The sequence below is a fragment of the Pleurodeles waltl genome, chromosome 10 (genome assembly GCF_031143425.1).
Source record: "Pleurodeles waltl isolate 20211129_DDA chromosome 10, aPleWal1.hap1.20221129, whole genome shotgun sequence".
Taxonomy (NCBI): Eukaryota; Metazoa; Chordata; class Amphibia; order Caudata; family Salamandridae; genus Pleurodeles; species Pleurodeles waltl.
In genome coordinates, this window is record NC_090449.1 from 680,006,158 (window position 1) to 680,030,326 (window position 24,169).

Below are 24,169 nucleotides of genomic sequence, written 5' to 3' on the forward strand. Positions count from 1 at the left end.
GCACGTGGCTCTGGGTTGGATACCCACGGGGCTTAGCGGGGGCCTCAGTTCCCTCTGGGGTTAGCAAGTCCTCCTCCTTAGAAGAGGGTTTTGACTTGAGATCTATATAGAAACTCGCTCCTCATTCCTCCTGCCTTTTCTCGTGGAAGGTTGGTCCACTACTTCAGGATCCAACATTTTTTTTTTCTCTCTGAATTTTGCTGTGTGCCCTAGTCATAACACAGGCCCGCTCTGGGATCCTAAGCATGGCTTCATGGGTCTTCAGGTCTACTTCAGCACAGGGAAAATGCTCCAAGTTCTTTTCAAGCAGATAATCTACTGGGACGGTTGGAGACACAACCACTTCTTTCTGACCAATTACTCTCCCCACCCCAGTCAAAGGTACCATAGCCATGGGATGGAACTTTGTCTCGTTGTCAGCATTGGTGACAGGATAAGACTTCCCTACCAGGAACTGATTGGAGTGGATCAAGTGCTGGGTCACCGTGGTGACACTAGCTCCTGTGTCCCTCAGGGCTTCAACTTTTTCCCCATTCATCAAAGCGTGTTGCTTGTATTTTAGCATATTACTGGGCCAGGCAGCACAGGATAATTCTACCCCTCCCTCTGTGACTAGGTTTGCTTGTGTGGTTTCACTGACATGGTCAGGCCACAGCTGTTATCCCGTCGGGAGATTAGCAGCTGCATTTACTGCGTTATTCTTGTTTTTATAGCTAGGGTCTCCAGTTTGGTGCCCTCTATTCTTGCAAACATTGCACCAAGCCTTGTTGAGATCAAAGTTTCTAAGTTTGTACCCACCCTTAGTCTGTGAGGAATCTCTGGGCCCACCCTCCTGTGCAGGTTTTTAGGGGCCTTGTGAAGACTTGTTGTTTTTATTCTGGCTCCCATCTTTCCCATGGGGGAGGTTCTTTGGCATGTTTTTTTTGGTCTCCCCCCACCAGTGGTAGTTTTGGTCACCCTCGTCTTGACCCAGTGGCCTGCCTTCTTCCCCAACTCTAGAGCAGAAAGTGAACCTAGGTCTACCAGGTATTGATGTAGCTTTTCATTGTAACATTTACCTAGCAGATGCTCTTTCATGAACAGGTTACACAGCCCATCCTACTCTTGTACCTTGTTACCAGCCAACCAACCAACCACCCAGAACGTTTACTGAATAGTGCACAAACTCTACCCAAGTTTAGGTCTGGGTTTTCCGTTCCTCCCTCAACTTTGTGCGGTACTCTTCAGTTGTAAATCCAAAGCCCTTAATCATGGTACCCATCATAAGGTCATAGTATTTAGAATCTGCCTCATTTAGTGTCAGGATGGAAGATGAGAGAGAGAAAGTGGCAGGACTGCAGGAGAACCCTGAAGGCCCCTGCGGTCCCAGCTGGCTCCCCGCCTCCTGCAGGAGCCGGTGTTGAGCCCGCACACAGGGAGCAGCATACTACATGCAGGCAATACTTTAATCTCTTTCCCTGCCCACATGTCTGAGGGTCTCCTCTTTATTCTCTCTCTTACCTAGCAGGGCTCTGCTCTGGGCACCCTCAAGGGATATTTGTCTGCCATCTCTGCCTTCTTAAGGCTACCAGACCAACTTTCTCTATTCAAATCTCCCATTGTTGGGAGGTTCCATAAAGGCCTTACACATTTGTTTCCATCTGTTCCATTCATAATGCCCCAGTGGGATTTGATCTTGGTCCTCACATACCTCATGTGTGCTCCTTTTGAGCCGCTCCACAACTGTCCTCTGCAAATCTTGACCCTTAAAACTGCCTTCTTGATTGCCATCATCTCTGCTCGCAGAGTGAGTGAGCTTCAGGCTCTCTTTGAAGCTACCATTCCTAGCAGTGCATCCTGACAAAGTGGTGCTTCGTACCAGGGCTTCCTTTCTTCCCAGAGTGGTGACACCTTTTCACGTAGGCCGATCTATCACCTTGCCTACTTTTTACGCATCCCCACATCCCTCTCATGAGGAGGAGAGACAACTCTTTGTGGGTTTTGTGGGTGCGAAGAAAGGAAGGGTGGTGCAGAAGAGGACCACCTTGCAACAATGGGTAGTCCTCTGTATCAAGATGTGCTATGCTTTGGCGAAAAAGCAACCCCCTGAGGGTTTGCAGACTCATTCAACCAGAGCAACTACTGCTACCACAGCGTTGGCATGCAGAGATTCAGTCCTGGATATCTGCCAGGCGGCAACGTGGGTGTTGTTACATATGTTCACCAAGAATTACTGCCTGGACAGTCAGGTCTGCAGAGATGGCTACTCTGCCCGTTCGGTCCTGCAGGACTTTTTGGTGTGATCTTGGTTCATAGCCCACCACCCGGGATGGTATTGCTCGGGTATCTATTCTAAGGTAAGGAATCTGCAACTAGAAGTCTCTGTCAGATGTACAAGTTACTTACCTTTGGTAACGATATATCTGGTAGAGACATATTCTAGTTGCAGATTCCTTACCGACCCGCCCATCCTCCCCGCACTGCGAACTAATTTCTAGGGACAGGAACTTCCCTTTAAGGGCCCTAGTTTGGCACACCATTCTCAGTGTTCTTCGTGGCTCCACGCTACTGGCGTGGAAAGTTGTGAAAAACAACTGACGTCAGTGCACCGGGGTGGCGTACATATACAACTGCGACATCATCAAGGCGTACACGATGCCAATGACGCCCGCGGAGTCGACTAACGCCACCTGACTACACGCAGAGGTACTGCTCGAAGAAAAATCTCCAGATCCAGTCTGACGCCGGGGCAATTCAAAGCTAAGGAATCTGCAACTAGAATATGTCTCTACCAGATATATCGTTACCGAAGGTAAGTAACTTGTACATTGCAACTTCTAGTCTGCACCCAATCTGTTCAAAGTTAGGGCTACTGATTGCTTTATCTCAAGGTATTTTTCCCTTATTTAAGAGATGTTAAAAGACATGCATCCCACTTTTGGATATAATTCAGGCCTGAGGGGACTTATAAAATAGTGCCAAAGGTATCCTTTATCAGTGATGTTTGCTTTTTATTTCCTTTGGCCGATTGCGTTTACTATAATTAAGTTTCCTTCCAAAATAAAACAGATATTTTCAAATGATCACATTGTTAGATGTTAAAAGAAACAGAGTGAATGTTTAGCCACAAGTAGCCAGCAGGATTGTGTAATATTTGTAATGTGATGCCTGAATCATTCGCTTGAGGATGAACTTAATCAGTTTTTTCAAGAACTGCTTTCTGGGGATTCCCTTGACAAGATGGGGTCAAGGATTAAACGTTCTGCACCATAAACTTCCTGTTGTGGCACATTTTTTAAAAAACCTTTTAAAAGTAGCTTTAAGAGAAGACCACCAAAATCTCAATTTAATTTCTTGGGGCCATGTATGTATGCCATAACCTGCATTGCAGAATGATACTGATGGAGAGACCATCGTAAACTTGAATGGAATGTCAGGCCCAAGTACTTTTACAAGTCCACCTCAAGCATCCTAGAAGAAGGAACGCAAGCACCAGGCAAAGGGCTGGTGTTTGTTCTCAAAGACTAAACCTTTGCATTTTCTTACTACAAATACAGAAAACTAAGGCACAATGCTCATGCGAAGATTTAAGTATCCTCTGAATGCCTAATGGAGCTTTGTCAAAAACTACAAGATAATCACATACCAAAGACAGAGAACATGTACACCATCAATCTTTGCGGAGCAGGAGAGCCTACCTCCTAATAAGTACAGGAGATTGACTAGGTAAGGGGCAAATGTGGTTGAAAGCAAGACACAAAATTGTCTTAGTTGGTTTTTAAGGGCGAGCAAAACATTACAGTCAACCTCAATCTACGCCCACAATGAGGAATGTAAGGCTTTCAAAATGCTGAGAAAGGTGAGGCGCTATCTTCAAACCTTTAAGTGTGCGCTATATGATTTTGCTGTCAACTACATAATTTCAGCCAAGACATCAACAAAACAACAGTAAAGATTATGCAGTTGTTCAATTAATTTGTGGGCCGAAGCCGTATGGGCCAAGCAATGATCAAGAGCTGAATCCTTCTCCGCAGCCCCCCTATGACTTAAGGAAAATCTTAGCATATACTTTGGCCCAGATATTGATTAGGCTGATTAATCTATAATTCCTAGGCTGCTAGGGATCGGCCTTGTTAAGGGAGACGATGTAACAGCCAGAGCTGCCAACTTTGGAACTGGTGAACAAGGTTCGAGTTTCAGCGTCGGCTCAGCGCTCTGTGTTTCTGAATAAAGCATTTCATCACCCCATGTCTTTGTGTCATGTAACTAGTGCTCTTATAAAACACTCCCAATACCTTTGGGCTGAGTTTGCGTTATATAAAGTTGCAAAAAAAACAATTGTTAGATTACAGACCCTTCCCATGAATCTGGGAAGATTGCAGATTTGGTCAACTCTTAAAATAGAAAGAGCTTGAGAGAGCTACGATTCTAAATTAGATTTTATTATTACGGCTGTAACATTTTCGGGACCTGCAGCTCTTCGAAAATTTAAGCAATTCACAGTCAATTTTTTGAGTAAACAGAAAATAAGGTAACAGAGGAATAGTCTGGAATATTAACTTGCGGCAGTAGATATTTGTAAGTGGTAATCTTTCGTATAGCAAGGAGCGATATCTGTGTTAATGTAACAGAAGCACAGGGGTGTGTATAGGGACCACCTGTGGAGTGCGAAGGCAAATAATGGAAGATCTCAAAGTACATGAGATATGCTTGGCTGGCCTGCAAAAATAGAGGTGTGTTCAGCTGATGTGTGTGCAGAAGTGATGCACAGGCAACAAGAGATGAAGAGGCACTAGATAGAACTACCCTTAAAACGTATCGTCCAATGTTACACAGGGAGGGAGATAAATCCGGCTGGCTTCTGGCTTGGATCCTCCAGCGAGAACTGGAGGTTCCACCCACACTGCACCTTTTTGCTGCTGATGGAGTCTTAGTGACCATTCGGCGGACATCTTGTCTACTTTTGTAGATCACTTTAACGCTGTATATCAGGCTTGGAAGGGGCAATAGAGAGATTTTTGGAGAGGGTGGGGCTGCCTCGATTAACGCCAAAATGTATGCAAGAGTTGGAGGAGATCTCCTGGAGTAACTGGGTAAGGCTATAGGTGCCCTCACAGTGTCTTAGGTCCCACATGGTGATGGATTCCCCATAGAGTTTTATCAAACGTATTCCACTGTGCTTGAGGAAAAATTGCTTGTAGTTCTCTTTGAGGTGAAGGTGAGGGGTTCCCTCCTGACTACCATGCAAGAAGGGATTGTTTGCCTTATGCTGAAGCTTGGTGGAAATCCTGCAGAGCCTTCCTCGTATAGGCCACTCACTTCTGATGTTAAACTCTATTGGACATGGGGTGTAATTCAGGAGCTAGTTCATGAAGATCAGTGTTGTGTAATTTGCAATCTGCATACACTCACATACTGGATAAAACCATGGGTGATTATGGTGAGATGGCCCTGGTTTCCTTGGACCTAAAAAAGCTTTTGATACTGTGGAGTGGAGTGATCTGATGGCAGTTTTGAGAGGTATGGGGTTTGGATCTAATTTTTGAGCCTGAGTGCCCACCGAGCCCTCAATCCCCGTTAAAGTGAGAGGCGAGCTCTCTGAGGCGTGGGCAGTCGGCAGGGGTACCAGACAGGGGTGTCCTCTTTCACCACCCCTCTTTGCACTTGTGATCAAGCCCCTCGCTCTGCTACTACATAGGGAACTGGAACCTTGGGAGATTCGGGTGGGTGGCTCCATCCATGTTGTCTCACTGCATGCAGAGAATGTGCTAATCTATATACAATCTCCTGGAAGGTTAGTGCCAGTGTTGATGCAGCTGCTGATGATCTTTGGTGAGGTCTCTAGCCTTGGAGTCAGTATTTGAAAATCACTCTTATTCCCCCTTTGGTGGGTTAGTTTGGAAGCCACTTGACCCAGCTCTCCGATACAGGGCTTTGCTGGGAGATGGATGGATTTTGGTGTCTGGGCATATGGGTCACACACACACACTGAAGAAGCACATCAGCACTTGAATTTGGAAAGGGTAGTGGGTGGCCTTGAGAACTCGGTTACGTTCTGGAACAGACTCCCCCTGTCTGTGATGGGCAGGGCAGCAACTGCAACAATCATTTGCAATGCAATAGGTCTCACATTTCCTTGAGTTAGAGCTATTGTCATTGTAAATGCATAACTGGACTTTTCTTGTCACGCAAATTGGTCAACTCCTGCATGATTTCGTCCTCTCTGCCACATAATTCCAGTGGCCCTGCATATAACTAAAGCACTTCCATTTACCTTCTTCTTTTATCTGCAGCAAAAAATGTGCTCTGTGCCATTTAAATTCGGTTCAGACACAAACAGAATTAAAATTGAATTAATTTTGGTTTGTTTGAGGCTTCATGTGGGTTTATTTCTGAATACAAATTATTTGACTGCAACTACCAATTACATTATCAGTCAGCCTGCTCATCGGATTATTTTAACGCCACTTGCCCCAGGTTTAAATTTTACTTTTTTCACCATTTCTTTTCTGTGTGCCGTCACAGTAAGCAGCAACAGCAGGTAATCATGAGGAATCCAGAGGCACACATATAGAAAGGGATGTGAATGCACTTTGAGGCAAAAGAGCTGTTGCTATGAAGCAACAGAAGTGTTACTTGCAGCGCATTACAGAACAAATAAATACATAATAAATAAGTAGAAAGTTCTGTTATTCTTTTCTTCACTGTTGTCATCTGAATAATCTTTTAATGTTTTGCTGAAGACGTGCCATTTCTTCCTATAAAACACCAATCACAGCTTTGTAATTGAAAAAGATTGTCAGAAAAAGTTTTAAGATTAGAAACTGTGAATAAGTGAGCTGTGCGTACCTTCGAGCAGAATAAAATATTGCATACTTCTCTGGATATGTGCACTAGTTAAAAAGTTGATGTTAATTACGTCATTGTGTCGCGCTTCCTGTAAGGGAAGAAACTTATGAGCTGATAAAAATGATTTATAAATTGGCTACCTGGGGTGGATGGCAATTTTGCAACAATAACTAGCCGATCACAAAATCGATTTCTTGAGTATGCCTGTTGGGAAGCAGGCTCAAATGCACGTCTGTAAGATCCAGGTGTGACAATAAACATTTGAACCTCAGATTGGAGGGAATGCCCAGTGAAACAGAAAACGGCTCGCACTGGAGTAAGGGCTGCATGTAAAACGAGTTAAAAGTCATCTTTTGACAACAGCGCCCATGAGCAAAAAAAAAAAAAAAACATGAATGGAAACTGAGAAAAGACGACTTATCGAAATAAAAATAAAGTTAGCTTTAAAAAATAAAACTTTGCAATTTTGTTTGTCCTGCTGGGCACTTTTTTGTTAGTCACAAGCATCTGTTTACGGGGCACTGGAAGTTAGAACAAAATAGTACCTCAATCATGTCGGGAGCAGCAGACGGCACTAATTAAGTTGAAATCAACTAGTGCTTGATCCCTGCTCCACACAGAGGAAAGGAAATGATGCCAGACATGCTGTGACGAATTACGAGGCGGTAAAGAAGAGTGCCACGCAAACCAACAAATGGTGAGCGATAGGCAGGCTCCAAGCCCTTTTCTGAACACAACAGTATCTCGCATGCGAGACGCATGCGCAAGCGCATGCACTCTCAGGCTCGATCCTAAACACGTTTTTTCTCTCACGCGGCCCCTCCCTGGTTCAGAAATCAATGTTCCCGCTCAAGCCTCAGCTCTTTCATAAATTGAATGGTCTGTTAATTTCCTTGATCTTGGCCGGTCGATGCAGCAGGGTAGCATTGTCAACAATTAAGAGAGAAATGGAAGGTGGGGGGGGCTGGCTCTCCCAGATGTGCAATTTTACTATTTTGCAGTGCACTTGCAGCATACTGCGAGGTGGCTAGCAGAGACCGATAATTGGGAGAAAAGGCTGTTCAGACATATGCTTGGAGATTACACGTTGGTGCGTCTGTTGATGCTGGGGGTTAGATCGGAGCACCCGGTCCCTTATCTGGTGAAGACTACAGCTGGGAATTAGGGAAAGGTGGTAGAAAAAAGTACTTTGCTGGGCTCCCTTTGGTAGGGAACTGCGGCTTTGGGATCTTGCACCATTCTGGGTCATCAATTCCAATATGTCTATAGAACAATGAAGGATGAGGGACTGTCAGGTGGCGGGTGACTTGCATCTTGTCAATATATTTTCTTACTTTTCAAGAAGCACAGAACACTTGGAGAGGGGCCGGGTCACGTTCTACACTATGCCAATCTGGAAAGTACTGCGAGAGAGGTGTCGAGTGAATTTCTGGCAGCACCGGTACCCTCATGGGTACCTGGAGGCCTACTTCAGTGGGTGGAGGGGCAGCACCTGATTACGCTGTTCTACAAAACCGTCAGAGGGAACATACAAAAAAAAAAAAACCTTATGCAGGGTGACAGGTTTAGGAAACTGAATTGGAGGACCCACTCTCAGACTGAATGGACATGCGCGTCAGAGCTGGTGTGAACGGTATCTTGTAATAACAAGTTAAAGCTATTGCATTTCAACTTTCTGCATCACACCTATGTGACTCCTTACCAACTGAATAGGATGGAACCCTCCAGGGTGGCTAAGTGCCTGCGCAATGGGGGAGGTGAGTGCTACCTTTTTGCATCCGACTTGGGACTGCACCAAGATCCAGAATTTCTGGAGGGTGGTGGTGCCCAGAATTGGGGAGGTCACCAGATTCGTGATTACACTGACCCCGTTAGCTTGTCTTTTGGGTGTGGTGACATGGCCTAGACAGCGTAAGATTCCCTATAAACTCACTCACCTTGCAAGTCTTTTAGGTAAGCGTTGTGTAGCCATACGGTGGTTGGAAACCAGGGTGCCGCTGACATCCCAGTGGTTGAGAGACCTGATTAAATGGGGGGCAGCTGAAAAACACCAAATGCGCTTGACCCCCACTGCCGACGGGACGGCAGAAGAGATAATGGTCTAGGTCCAGCTGCTCGATAAGTTAAAGGATGATGGGGACTCGAGTTCCAATAGCAGCTCGGATGATGGAGTGTGACTCCACCTGATTTGAGTATCAATCTATAAGTAATGTGGCAACCAAGTGTGTTGTTATTGTGTTTATCTTTAAGAAATTGGTTCAACGACTTGGTTAATGCTGTATTGTGTACTTACTATTCTACGTTTTTAATACCTAACCTGACGTGTAAGATGTTGCTTATACTTGCAGAATACTGTTATGTGGGGTCATTTAATGTGAACTTAAGAATCTTGCACTATATGGTTTGTTCTTTCTTATGTGAAAACCAATAAAACACAGTTGGAGAACAATTTAACAAAAGCACCTATCCTTATTCTGAATAACATTTTTTTTTAAAGTTTGTATTAGTTCACTTAGATTTTTTTTTTATGTGGACAAAATACCAAGTTATGCTTGTTTTGGGTGCTCACAGGATTGTTCTCTCCCAGTGTCTTACACCACACCACTGAAAACTCAAATGTGAAAGAAACGTTTTAGAAGCATAGGTGACCATAATTATTTCTCATTATGTGGCTTTTTTTTGCTTTTGAAAGCTACTGTGTTTGCCACTAATTTTGTCTTATGGTAGGTACCAGTGTCACTTAAAATGATACAAATATTTTTCTGCAATCTAAATTGTCTCCTTATGCATTCTCACATTTATCTTGCACTCCTTTTGTCATCCTCGAACTCGCCAGTAGCGGCTTCTGGGATACTTTCATAAATCAGTCCGTCCTTGACCCCTAAATTGTAAAAGAACACGACTTACTTGTGGTTGGTGTACGCTTTTCTCCTACAGTCAAGTGTCAATTAATTGGTGCCGCTATTTTCACGCAGTCCTTAATTTGGAAACCAAGACTTATTTTTTTATTATCAGACTTTGACCAAGAGATAGAAATAACGGGAGAAAGAAGTGGGGGGAGCGCGGGGGGGGTGGGGTGGGAGGACAAATATAGGAAACAGTTACAAAGACAGAATGCAGTGATATAAGAAAAGCATACACCCATGAGCTAAAGAGACAGGAAGTGTAGGATGATGGACGAAAGAGTCATAAGTCTGAATCGGATCCAGGCAGCCAAAGTATGTGCCAAGCCTGGTGTTCAGCAACTCTTGTGGAGGGTTGTTTAAGTAAACCTCGGGGGGACCTGTCCCGATTTCTTTACGAATTGCAAGCTCTTTCCATTGTATTAAAGGTTCCCCTGCCTCGGAAAGAAACGCAAGAGGCCCAGACATACCGGCAGTAGCCCACTTGACAGCAGAACAGAACAAAGAACCATCACAATTAATAAAACAAAACACCACTTGAACTGGCTGCACAAATGGAGAAGGGAATGAATGTAACACATTTGTGTCTTAAAGGAAATTTGTTGTATCGTTAGTAGATTTAATGGAAACCTGAATTTGTTTGCTTTTTTCTAGCAGCAGATGTCTGGCGAAGAGGAAGTGGACTTCTCCGATAAGGATGAACCTGAAGCAGATGGAGATTTTGCTAGTGATTGTCCTACTATCAGAGCTCCAATGACCTCTTTAAAAAGCCACCAAGGAGTCGTAATAGCTGCTGATTGGCTAGTAGGGGGCAAGCAGGCTGTCACTGCGTCGTGGGATAGAACTGCAAATCTGTATGATGTGGAGACATCCGAGCTCGTCCATTCTCTAACTGGTATGTGCTCTCTCGTCACAGGGTAAATCTCCTTTGCTTTTCCAAACCTGTATGAGTACATTTATTTTGTTGGATGCCACTGCTGCCTTCCTCTCGTTTTAAAGCTCATGTTGACGTTCACGTTCATCGATTTTCATTTCGCACCACTTGTCTAGAAATTGGACTGTTTTTCTGTTATGTTAAGGTGAGGCCCCAAAGAAAATGAAAGGCAGATAGTAACTGGTATTAGCAAAGTACTCATTCTGAAGCGAAAAATATGAATCCCACCTTATACATTTTGTTTGTGTTGTTTTGACGCCAAGCAAAATGTCCTTGCTGTTTTTACGATATGGTACTTCTAATTTTGCGAGTACCAAATTAAACCAGTGATTGTTTTCTATGGATTAGTGTTTTGATTATGAAAACTGTCAAACGTGTGACGTTAATTTATACTAACTAATTTTCTGGTTTTATGCACAACATAAAGCAGCAGTGTATCACTGGCAAAGTAACGATGAATGCCAAATCCTTTCGGTAATAACCTTCCCAGAGCCAGGGTCTTATAGTCACAAAGCAGATATAAAATTTCCTAGGTTTCGAAATGAAAACCTCCAATTCTATTAAGGGCACAGAGGCGAAAGTTATGATTTTCTTCCTTCTCTTTATTGCACATAAACCATGAACAACAGCCATCTTAACATTATTCAAATTAACTTTCCCAGAAACACCTGAGAAACAATTGAAGTCCTCCAATCATGTTTCAGGAGCCACCATATAGACCTATGCCACTTTCTATGCTCCCTCTTTCTCATGCGACTCATATACATTGTGAATTCCTTTTCATAACTTAATGCCGTCCCATATTGTTAAAGGTTGCAGAATCTGATTTCCAAAATACAGGGAAGGCATCAGACTTCGAGGGACGCTTCAAAATAATAAGGCTGAAGAGGGGGAAATTACTGTAAGAGACAACTTCTCAAGCACCTCTGCCTGAGAAATCATGCTGTCATAAGGACTCCCCAAGAAGGAGATTCTCATAGAAAAGGCAAGGTGAACATGCTCACTGTCTGCGCCATCACTTTAGACATCTGTCGAAATCAGTGTCACGTCTATCGCCGTCGAGAGCCTTAACCCCTACATCTAAGTTTTGTTCTACACTATCCCACCACAGGCATAGAGACAAGGATCATCGGTCTAGACACACCACTTTACTGACTTCAAAGACAATGGCGTTGGGGTCAAGAATCATGGCTCCTGAAGTCCAACAGAACAGACATCTACGTTTTAAAAGAAATAAAACATCAGCCTACAAGACAGTGCTAATCTTTTAAGTAGAATGATATGTAATGTGCATAAAAGAAGAGTTTAGCAATACGTCAACTAAATATGCTCAATAGAAATAAATATCAAGCAATAAATATCACATAAATCAAGTAGTCACAAACTAATACAAGATAATGAAGTTGAAACGATAGGCACACAAGATATGGACAATACATTGTGTTCACACATATTATATGATTGTAAATGCAGTGCTGTTAGAAAATGAACCAGAACACAGGTATTGGAATGCTTCTGCCAAAACACGCTCACTTGCAAGTAGGAAGCGGAAACCCCGTGATTCTATGAAATGCAACAGGAGCAACCTGTATAAAAGGAAATACACTCTAATACTGATTAAAGGTTATCATAGTGCATTAGATATGATTACTTCCGTAAAATATAGAATGGTTTATATAGTTTTATAAGAGAAAAGCATGAGTGCAAATTCATAGTGTGCATTCAGTTTTAGAGAAAGATGAGCGGGGAATAAATTGTGTTTTGAGCCATCAGAATTTACTTAGAAAACTTTAAGTATACTAGAATGCAGGATATCAGGATATAAAAATATCTTTTGGGCTTACACATTAGGACATAGATCTAAACATTCTAATAGCTTGGGAAAGTTGCCTTGTAGGAACTATAGATCTGGATGGTAGGACTGCGCCTGAGTTAATGGAGTTGGGGTTGTCAATAGTAAGTGACGTTGTAACAGTAAGCTTTCAGTTTGTTTTTTGATTGATTCGTAGGAAAGGGTAGTTCCGTTGTATGGAGGTAAGGCATGCTATATTCTGGGGTTTCTTCCTGAAAAAGATGATGGCATTGTTTCCCTGAGATCCGTAGTTTGTGTTTGAGATAATTTTGGATTCTTCCATATAGTACCTTATGAGTGATACAAGACAAGCTGTAATATGTAACTCGCTTCAATGGGAAGCCACTTCCTGGAGATAAGAATGGGTGACATGTGGTTGAATCCTATGACACGTCTAGCAGCTGCATTTGATGGTGCTTTGAGTGACTATTTTTTAAATGTTGCTGTGGAGCTGCAGCACTGCAGCTCCCCCCAAACATTAAACAAAATGCTTGGTGATGCCTTTCTAGGGACATCACCAAGATGCAAAAAAGTGAAAACAGCTCTTGCAGAAATGTAGCTCTTGGTCCAGAAAGTGTTCTATTTTTTATATGGTGTAAATCTGTTCAGTAGTTTTTAAGATATTTAAAGAAAAACAAATTTGTATATCTAGAGGTGTGAACCCTTTGGAAATCTCGTCCAGAGATCTGATTGGCTGCCAACACTTCAACCAGAACTGTTTGGTAGCCATTTTGGGACTCTGATTCAGCCGAATCCCAAAACAAAAAAATAAAAAAAGAAGACAGTGTAGAAATACCCTGACCCCTTAGTATTGGTCTCTGGGTCCCCCTGGGACCCTGCCAGGGCAAAAAAAAGCATTTGTTTAAAATGTTTTGCCACACGGTCGATTCGTGAATCTGCTGCAAAAAAAAAAAAAAAAAAACAACCACAGTCTCCTGTGCTTGTTTCAGTTTAGCCCCTGGGTGGACCGTGTCCCGGGGGCAAGAGGGTATTTAAAATAAAAAAGAGTGGGCGCACGGGGGACTCTTGAGCACCAGGGACCACCACCTCCCTGGGGCTTTATAACCATATGGGGGGGAGGGCTGCGCAAACCCCCCCTCCGTGGACTCAGGGCTAAAATGAAATATTTAAAGGGGGACCATGCAGTTCAACCGTTCTTCGGGGACCACCACATCCACCGGCCAGTTATTTAATTAAAAGTGGGAGGAGGGCATGTTGCCCCTTTTCCAGGGCCATATATGCTCCCGGGACCACTACCTCCCCGGGGCAAGCTCGTGCCAATTAAAGGAAGTGGGCTGCACGGCCCCCCTTCCTGGAGTCATGATTGGCCCTAAGGATCGCCACCTCCAAGGGCCTACTTGTGCTATCTCCTGAAGTGCTCACCCCCGGGAGACAGCTGATAGATTTAGCTTGGTGGAAACTTTGGCAGCCTCTGCCAAGCGAGAGCAAATAGTAACTCCTGCTTCCAGCAACCAGGAGCTGTCAAACTGCTTATGCTCGCTGGAAGCAGAGTTTTCAGCAGTTTCCTGTTCGCTGCCATGCAGGCAGGGAAAAAGATGAAAGATTTTTTCTGCACGCAGGGAGCTGCATATTTATCAGCTCCCTGAGTCTGAGAGCAATGCTGGCTCCCGCAGGAGGTGAGCAGTAGGCTAGGACCAAGGGGTCCTTCAGGGTTCCCCTGTGGTCTCCATCTTTAAAAGCTGAGTGCCCTGGGTGGGACCAGGACACTGGCGCAGAACCTAATGGGGCCTCCTCTGACCCCGCGGGGCCCAAAGGCACTCCGGAGGCGTTCCGTAGATCTCATGGATCTGAATCTGGACCAGTGCCGGTCGTACACAGGCGACCTTCTCTGGTGCCTGGCACGACACCGATGCTCTCAGTGCTGCCGCCGGCATGATACCCATTATGATACCAGCAATCTGGAACAGCATTGCACAATACCGATTAAGGTGCCACAGATGCCAGATCATTGCCTGAGCATTATTTTCAGCAGCAGGCATGGAAGAACATTGGGAGGGGTCTCTGGACCCTTTAAAACAACAGTTGGAGAGGTCTATGGAATCGTATGAGGAACTAGCAGAGGCAGTGGATTGGACACCTCTCCAGTTACTGGCTTGCTCCATTCCCCCCCACAACCTACGGTGGAGGGAACGTCTTATGCAATGTTGGTGCGTATGGCAGCGGAAGTCCTCGACCTCAAACTGTCCTCTTTGGCTGTCAAGATAAATCTCTTTATTGAAGTGCTTTAGCCTGGGGCTTCCACTTCCAAACCTCTCCTGCCCTTTAATGAGGGACTTACTCTTGTAAATAGACGATTGCCTGCCACCATCCCCCTACGCCAAGCAACCCTAGTTTTCTCAGCCAGCACTCCACCCCTGGGAGCTTGGTAGTCCAAGCCTCAAATTCCCTTGGCACATTCCCTAGTGCTCCTGCGGACAGGGAATCGAAGAGGCTGGACCAGCTTGAGAAGATGATGTTTTCTTCCCCCCGCCTGGCATTGAGAGCGGTAAACACCTCATGCTTATTGGGCTGTTTCTCTCGCACCTTATGGAATACGGTTGCGCAAGTGCTGCCACAGGTCCCAGAGGAGGCCCGGGCCATCCTCTCTCAGGCAATGAAAGACTGGAGAGATGCAGCAAAGTTCACCATTAGGTGTGTCCTTTATATGACTGACTCGCTAGGCAGCGAGGTTTTGTCATTGGTGGTCTTACGACACCACGCCCGGCCAAGAACACCTGGCTATTCGGGGGCTATCCAGGAAACCTTATTGACGGGACATGCTTGTTTGGTGAGAAGGCAGACTCTGCAGTGAATTGTTTTAAGGACTCTCGGGCTACAATCAAGTTCTTGGAAATCTGTGTGACTCTTCCTCCTCCTCCACGTCTGCCTTTCCCCCCTTTCTTGGCCACAGAACTCTATCATCCACCATCCGGCACAAGCTTCCCAAGTAATGCGAGGTAGTGGGTGCAGTGTCTTTAGATTTAGAGGGTCTGGAAGCCATAAGTCATCCGCCACCCAGCCCCTGGCAGCTGCAGTCTCCAAGCCCTTCTAGTTTGATTCTTCATGACCATATTTGTCTAGTTGGAGGGAGAATTCAACATCATCTCCTCCACTGACAGTCCATTGCATTGGGTGCTTGGGTTGTGCAGATCATTCAGACGGGCTTTGCCCTGCCTTTCCAATCCTTTCCTCCCCTAATACTGTCAACATTCAAACAGCTGGTGGAGGATTGTTCCTCTCGTCTCAGAGAGGAAGCTATGGCTCTCTTTGCCAAGGGAGCCATAGAGAGGGCCTTGATATCAGAAGTAGGCAGTGGTTGTTATTCCCGCTACTTTCTGATTCCCAAAAAGAACAAGGATCTGTGCCCTATTCTAGACCTATGGACTGTCAATCTCTTTGTCAAGCAGGAGACGTTCATGATGCTCACATTGGCTCAGGTCTTGTCTGCCCTAGACCAAGAAGACTGGTTAGTAGCGCTTGACTTACAGGATGCGTATTTTCACATTCCCATCCTGCCTGCTCACAGGGGTTCCTTGCAGTTCAAGGTAGGCCACAAGCAATTTCAGTTCACTGCGCTCCCAGTTGGCCTTACCAGTGCCTCTCTAGTATTCACCAAGGTGGTGACGGTGGTTGCAGTTTATCTGCTCAGGCTTAGGGTTTCTGTCTTCCCCCTACCTTGGAGACTGGCTGTTGAAGTCCGACTTGCCCCGGGCTGCTGTCTCCCACCTCCAGACTACGGCAAACCTTCTGCATTCACTGGGGTTCAATATAAATGTGCCGAAGTCACCCCTTCTCATATGCTCTCTTTCAACTGAGTTGTTCTGGACAGTGCAGTTTCAGGCTTATCCTCCTGAGCAACGAGTCCAAGATATTCAGGTTATGATACTGATGGTTTCAGCCTCTATCCTGGGTTTTGGAAATACTGACTCTGAGGCTCCTGGTCTTCAAAGCCTCCTGCATCCTGCTGGTAAATCATGCCAAATGACATATGCAGGCTCTGCAGTGGGACCTGAAATTCTAGTGGGCGTAGCAGCAGGGAAATCTTTCCAACATTGTCCAGATCTCAGAGGGAATTGCAAAAGACCTGCAGTGGTGGATTGCAAACCGCAATGGGGTCAAAGGCAAACTCCTCTTCCTTCCCCATCCAGTCATCACAGTAGTGATAGATGCATCACTTCTGGGATGGATAGGCCATCTGGGAGAGGTGGAGAACAGCGGACTCTGGTCTCCACATCAATCTTCTGGAGTTCCGGCTAGCATTTAAGTCATTTCTTCCTCGGTCCATGGGAAGTTAGTGCAGGTGTCAGTTGGTACTGCAACAATCAGGGCGAGGTGGAGCTGTGGAGCTTTTGTCAGGAAGCCCTTCGTCTTTGGACTTGGCTGGAACAGCAGGGCATAACCTGGGTGGTATAACACCGGGCAGGTTCTCTGAATGCCAGGGTGTACAAACTCAGCCGTCTCTGCCTAGCGGATCACAAGTGGTATCTCCACTGGGAGGTAGCACAAGGACTCTTTCAGTGGTGGGAGAGCCTTGGTTAGTCCTGTTTGCCTCCGAAGAGACTGTGAAATGTAAACAGTATTGCATGTTGGAGTTTCCAAGGTGTAACTCGCTCAGTGGCGCTTTTCATCGATAGTGGAGCGCAGGCCTGCTGTATGCCTTTCCGCCCATACCACTTCTGCCCAGAGTTCTCAAGAAGACCAAGAACGACCAGGCCCAACTAATTCTTGTGGCTCTAGATTGGGCACGGTGAGTCTGGTATACAGAGCTTCTGAAAATGAGCATCAATCCTCTGAGGGAAGATTTTCTGTCGCAGTAGCAGAAGAGGGTTCTCCACCCAGATCTGTTAACTCTTCGCCTTCATATGTGGAGATTGAGCGGCAACAGTTGACAGCCTTTGACCTTCCTCCTGACGTCTGTAATGTTATTTTAGCAGACATGCGTTCAGCCACAAAAATGGCATATGCCTGCCGTTGGCAAAGATTTGTAAAATATTGCACATAGAAGACTTTAGGTCTTCTTTCTGCTTCTCTCTCTCTGATGTTCTTCTTTTCATTCTGTCCCTTGCCCAGCAGGGCTCTGCTCTGGGCTATCTTTCTGCTTTATTGGCTTTTCTGCGGCTGCCTGACCAGCCCTCATTGTTCAAGTCCCCTATTGTAAATAGGTTTCTAAAAGAGCTTTTATATAGGTTTCCCCCTTTGCACTTCGTTATGTCTCACTAGGACCTGAACTTGGTTCTTACATTTCTGATGTATGCTTTGTTAGAGCCACTTCATAACTGCCCCCTCAGTCTGCTCACCATCAAAACAGCCTTTTTAGTGGCCATAACATCTGCCCAGAGGTGACTGAGCTGCTGGCCTTGTCATCCAAGCCCCCATATGTCACAGTATTTCCTGAGAAAGTGGTGCTTCTCACCCGTGCCTCTTTTCTTCCAAAGGTGGTGACCCCATTTAATTTAGGACAGACTGTAACCCTGCCCACTTTCTTTGATCCCCTGCATCCCTCTAAGGAAGAGGAGCAACTCCACTGGCTGGACAAAAAAAGATCTTTGTCCTTCTACTTTGACCGCACAAAATAGTTCCAGGTGGACGACGAACTATTTGTGGGATATGTGGGAGCAAAGAAAGGTTGGGCAGCACAAAAATGAACCATTTCCCGCTGGGCCATTCTCTGTATAAAAATCTGCTATGCTTTGGCTAATAAGCAGTCTCCTGAGGGCATATGAGCCCCTTCCATGAGAGGAAAAACTCTAACCACATCATTGGCTCGTGGAATCTCAATCCTGGACATCTGTCAGGCAGCAACGTGGGCGTCCCTGCACACATTTGCCAAAAACTACCACCTGGACAGTCAGGGCCGCAGGGACGGGCCTTTCACCGCTGGACTTTCTAGTTTAGAAAATTGCCCGCAGCCCACCGCCAGGAGGATGTGGCCTGGGTATCTATTCAAAGATAAGGAATCTGCAGCTCAAAGTCTCTGTGAGATGAACAAGTTACTTACCTTTGGTAACGTTTATCTGGTAGAGACTATTTCTAGCTGCAAATTCCTTACAACCACCCTTGCCTCCCCGCTCTGCGGGCTCATTTGTTAGGATCAGGGTGATCACTTTTCAGGGCCCTCGATTGGACACACAGTCGTTAGTTCTTTTCATGGCTCTGCGCTCCTGGTATGGAAAGTCGTGAAAAGAGTAACTAACGTCCGTGCCCCTGGGTGGCGCCATACAAGTGACTGCAACGTCACATCCGGCGGCGCCGATGCCACTCGGAACGGAACAGAGGCATCCAACGGCACACACAGAGGTATTGCTCAAGTAAAAGTTTCCAGATGCGTGGGAAATTCAAAGGTAAGGAATCTGCCGCTAGATATAGTCTCTATCAGATAATGCGTTTCCGAAAGTGAGTAACTTGTTCTTCTGTGCTTGGTCATTGGTCCCTCTCCACTCCACTGCTCTCTACACCACTCCACGACATGCTACTTCACTCTACCCCAATACACTGTACACTACTCCAGTCTACACCACTCCACTCTAAGCTATTCTACTCTCTGCTATTCCACTCCATGCTATTTTTACTCTGTGCACTTCTTTGTACTCCACTCTGGCTATTTCACTGTATACAACTCCATGCCATGCTAATACATTGTACTCAACATCAATCTTTGCCACACTACTGTATGGTATTCCACTCTCTCTCACTCCACTGTACCCCACTCCACTGTATGCTATTACACTCTACCATAAATATACCACTCCAGTCTAAACCACTTCACTGTACGCCACTGTACTGTATGTTATTACAAAAACACTCTTACACTTTGCGTCACTCCACTGTACGCTACTATACTATATGCAATTACACATTACGCCACTCCAGTATATGCTACTCCAATGTACGCTTTTCGACTTTATGCCACTCCATTGTACTCTATTCCAGTCTACGCCACTGCACTATACTCTAAATAACTCCAATCTACAGAATGCTACTAAACACTGTGCTATCTATTAGACTTTACTCCACTCTGTCCCCGTACATTCCACTGTCCAAATTTGCCCCCTGCTCTCTGCCTGTTCACTATTGTGCAACACTCTACTTTACTGTACGACGGGTTCCAACACTGTAAGACACAGCACTGCACTCTACTGTATGAAACACCATTAAAAGTTATGTTTCCTCAACTCTGTGCTATGTCACTTCGGTGTATGCCACCCCATTCTGTGCTAATTCACGGCACCCTACTTCATTCTACGCTACTTTCCACCACTCCACTCTTCACTTTTCCCCTCCATGCCACTCCAATCTTCTGTACTCCACTGTACAGTATTCCACTGTGCACTGTTCCACTGTATGGTATTCCACTTTACACTAATCCACTCTATGCCACTACAGTGTATGCCACTCAACTCTATGCCAACACCATTGTATAACACTCTACTCCACTCTTTAAAAAATCTACCACACTTCATGGCACTGTACAACACTCTACTCCACGCTGCCCCATACACTACACTGTCCAACTCTATACCTATACACTCTAATGTACAACAGTCCATTCCACTATATGACACTTTTATATACAACAGAAGCACTCCACTCTACTGTACGAGACCCCACTCCAATTTATAACAGTTTGACCTGTGCCATGTCAGTACATTCCTCTCCATGCCAATCTACTCTGATACCAATAAACTCTATTGTAGTTTACTCCACACCACGTTATGTCACTCCACTCTACTCCACTGTATAAAACTTTACCTCAATCTACCCTACTATACAACAATCCACTCCACACAGCTTCACTGTTTCACACACTACTGTACTCTATGCAACTCCTCTCTACAACACTCTATTACACTGTATGCCACTCTGACACTTTTCTCCTGGGTATAACTCTTCACTCCACAGTACAACCTTGTACAATACTGTATGCCACTGTACAACCCTGTACTCCCCTCTATTCTATGATACTCTAGTCCATTACACAACACTGTGTGCAACTCTGTGAATGCCACTGCACCCCAATTTATTCCACTCTACTCTTCAACACCGTACTGTATTGTACACCACTCCACTCTCAAAACTCAACTATGGTGTATGCCACTCTACTCTACTTTATTGTACTTCTCTTTCCAATGCTGTATGGCATCCCACTGCACTCTACTGCACAGTACAGTATTCCAATTTATGACACTTTACTCAACTGTATACTACACCCCGCAACTATACTGCACGCCATGCCACTTTAGTTTTCAACACGCCACTCCACTCTGGCATGTTACTCTGTTCTGCACTACCCCACTCCAGTGTACTCCACTCCACTATACTCCACTCTACTACACTTTATCCTACTCCACTCCGCAGTACTATAATCAGTTCTATGCTGCTCCACTGTCCAACACTCTACTCCACTGCACAACTCTATACTACACTCTAGTACACTCTACTCCACTCTGACCATCCATTCTACGCCACTGTACTATGCTGTATGATGCTTGACGACACGCCACCGAACTTCTCTATATGATACACCACTCCCCTATATGACATGACACTCCCCCCTACAACACTCTTCCACTGTAGTCTACGACACTCCACCTGATGATACTCCACCCTGACACTCTACTTCACCTTACTGCACTATAAAACACTTTACTCCATTATGTGAGTCTTCAACACCCTAGTCTTCTGTTCGACACACCATTCCACTGTACAACTCACTTCTCTAGTCTACAATACTTGACATCACTATATGAGACACCATGCCAGTACACTATAGAACACTTTACTACACTATCTGATACTCAACTACTCTCTACTCTGCTACACTCAATTCCAATCTACCGCCCTCCAGTCTGTGACAATAGACTTTGTGACACTGGACTCTATGATTTGAAACACATTTGCATTAAGAATAAAGAAAAAAACATTGAAATTCAATGAAAAAAACAAAACAGAGGTTAAAACTTAGTTATAGTTAGGAAAACTTATTTTCCCTATACAAACCAATTTTAAACTACACAAACTTTAAAAACTCTGCAGCTATAGTTATACATCTAATTTACAATTTATCAACTACTTTCAAATTATTATGATTAGTGGACCTCCTCACACACTCTTTTCAGCTAACTAACCAGACATCACCAACTATAACTCGTCACTCTACCATGCACTGTGTTTTTGCAAAAAATGATACTCCACTATACAACACTACACTGAACGAGACTCTCTGCACTGTACTGCATGACACCACACTCGACAACAATGAACTATACAACACTGTACTCACTGAACTCGTCTGTCACTACACTCTACAACACTCTACTACATTGTATGCCACTCTGCGACACTCTTATAGATGACACTCCGCCACTCTCCATGATACTCCAGTCAATGACACTCCACTGTACAACACTAAGCTCTACTGTTTGACACGCCTCTACACTTTACAACATGCTACTTCACTACAATACTCCACGAAACACACCTAGCTACTCTACTCTGTAACACTTTACTCCACTGTATGCTGCTTCACTCCCCTCTACTTGACTCCTCAGTTCCACTACAATACTCCTCACTATGACACTAGACTCCACGACACTCTCCTTCACTGTAGTGTACCACTCCCCACTTTGTCACTCCAATCAATGACACTCAACACTGTGATTTGAAACACATTTTTATTAGAAAATAAAAACCATTATCATACAATAAAAAAACAAAGGTTGAGGATAATGTATTGTCTGCTTGCAGAAAGCGGAGTTTGTTTGCTTTTGCTTGGTGGGAGCTGTCAGCTCCCACCAAGCTAAAGCAAACCGCTGCTTGCTGGGGGTGGGCACCCTAGGACATAACAGGAGCCCTCCTCGGGGAGTGGCGGTCTAAAGGGCCATCATTGGCACCTCAAGGGGGACCATGCGAGCCCGGGGAGGTGGTGGTCCCTGGGACCAGGAGTCCGTGACAGACCCCCTTCCTATTTTAAATTCAGCCCCAGGGAGGTGGAGGGCCCGAGGGCCGCAGAAGGGGGGGTCACACCCCACCTGCACTATTTTACTTTAATGCCCTGTGATGGTGTGCGGTCCCTGGGGCTGCAGGGGGCCGGGCGCCCCCCAACTTATTTTAGTTCAAAGCCAGAGGGAGTTGATTGTTCAGGTGCTTCAGCAAGCCCAGGAGGGGTTGCCTTGGTTGCCCCCCTCCTTATTTTGGACATGCCCCCAGGACGAGGTCCACCTGGGGCTTCATTAAAAATAAGTGCTTGTTTTTTTTGTTTGCCGTGGATTTGTTTTTTTTGGGCTGGGGTAGGGGTTCCTCTCTGGAACCCCAGTACCAGGGCTAAGGAGTCAGCGTGTCCCAACCCTGGCCCCTTTTCTTATTTTTTACGTTTTCGATGGCTGCTAGTACTTCCTTGTTGAACTGTTGGCAGCCAATCAGATCTCAGCATGAGATCAGGAGCCTTTGCGCCCTTCTATATACAAATTTGTTTTTTCTTTAATATTAGAAAAACTACTGAACTGATTTACACCAAATAACAAAAAAGGGTGCTTTCTGAACCAAGAGCTATGCTTCCGCCAAACTTGGTGTAATTCCTTCCAGTGGTTCGGGTGCTATTCCCCTTCAAAATCCCTGTGGGCAATAACATAGAGAAAAGACGTTTTGGGACCCTCCTCTTTTTCTCTGCACTTGCTTGACAGATCACCATGAAACTTTCCAGACAGCAACCCCCCCATCCTTACCCCCCTCACACACCCACACACCCACATGGTAGCCGATGGGTTAAACTGTCGTAATCCACATTCACCATGAGGCTCAGTGTATATTGTTGATAGGTAAGTAAGTAACACATTTACAAACAAAAGCATGCTGCAGCAAGCTTAAACTTACTCATGTTGCTTTCTAGTGGTATGTGAAGTTTTTTGGGCAAAGTTATTTGGAATTATTCGTACCTTGGAGAAGGGTTCAAAGCTATTCGTTTTGCCGCACTTGTATTCAAGTTATGACTTTTACAACAGTTTATGGGGCATGTGCCCTGATTTAGCACTAAGAAAAACTTTACACATTCCAAGGTTACTTGGAAACCTTGTAAAGTATGAAAATCATGAACTTTGTAAAACGCAGCCAGTGCTTTGGATAAAGCTGTGGTTATGTGGAAGAATCACATTTTAAAAATAGATTTTGATGGCCTAATGTGAGCACACTGAAAAGAAAGAATAGTTTCCTCTCACCTCTCTCTCTGAGCAGGACCTCTCAGTGATCCAGCGAGGCCTCCTCCAATTCAATATTTGAGGCCTATCACCCTAATTCTGGCTTTATAACATAGCAAAAATAGGCAAATCTGTAAATCTGTATGGAATCTTTCAGCTCCAGTCCCACCTTCTTATGTTATTTTATCTCATCTTGTGTTATGATATTTTATTTTATCTTATGGTATGTTATATTATTTTATGTTAATTTGTAGAGCATACTATCACCCTGGCGGTCATGCTGGTGCTGAGCAGGTGTGAGTCTAGCCAGTCCTGGGGCCTATTTGAAAAACAAGGTCTTCAGCTTCTTGCGGAAGGGAGGAGCAGGCTCTCATGCCTAGTGGCAGGTCTCCCATAGGCTGACAATACCCCAAACAATATTAAAAAAACACTCCAACTTTTAGGACTTTATATCACCACTCAA

At 44.9% G+C, this 24,169-nt stretch overlaps 1 protein-coding gene across 2 annotated transcripts in view; it reads left to right on the forward strand.

The window, feature by feature from the left end:
- Positions 1–24,169, forward strand: part of WDR37 (WD repeat domain 37) — a 645,791-nt gene that overhangs the window by 403,407 nt on the left and 218,215 nt on the right. Inside the window, exon 10 of one of the 2 annotated variants that reach the window (XM_069211193.1) lies at positions 10,386–10,626. In XM_069211193.1, the coding sequence (XP_069067294.1) occupies positions 10,386–10,626 (241 nt within the window). The remainder of the gene's footprint in view (positions 1–10,385; positions 10,627–24,169) is intronic. The other variant, XM_069211194.1, reaches the window with a different exon arrangement.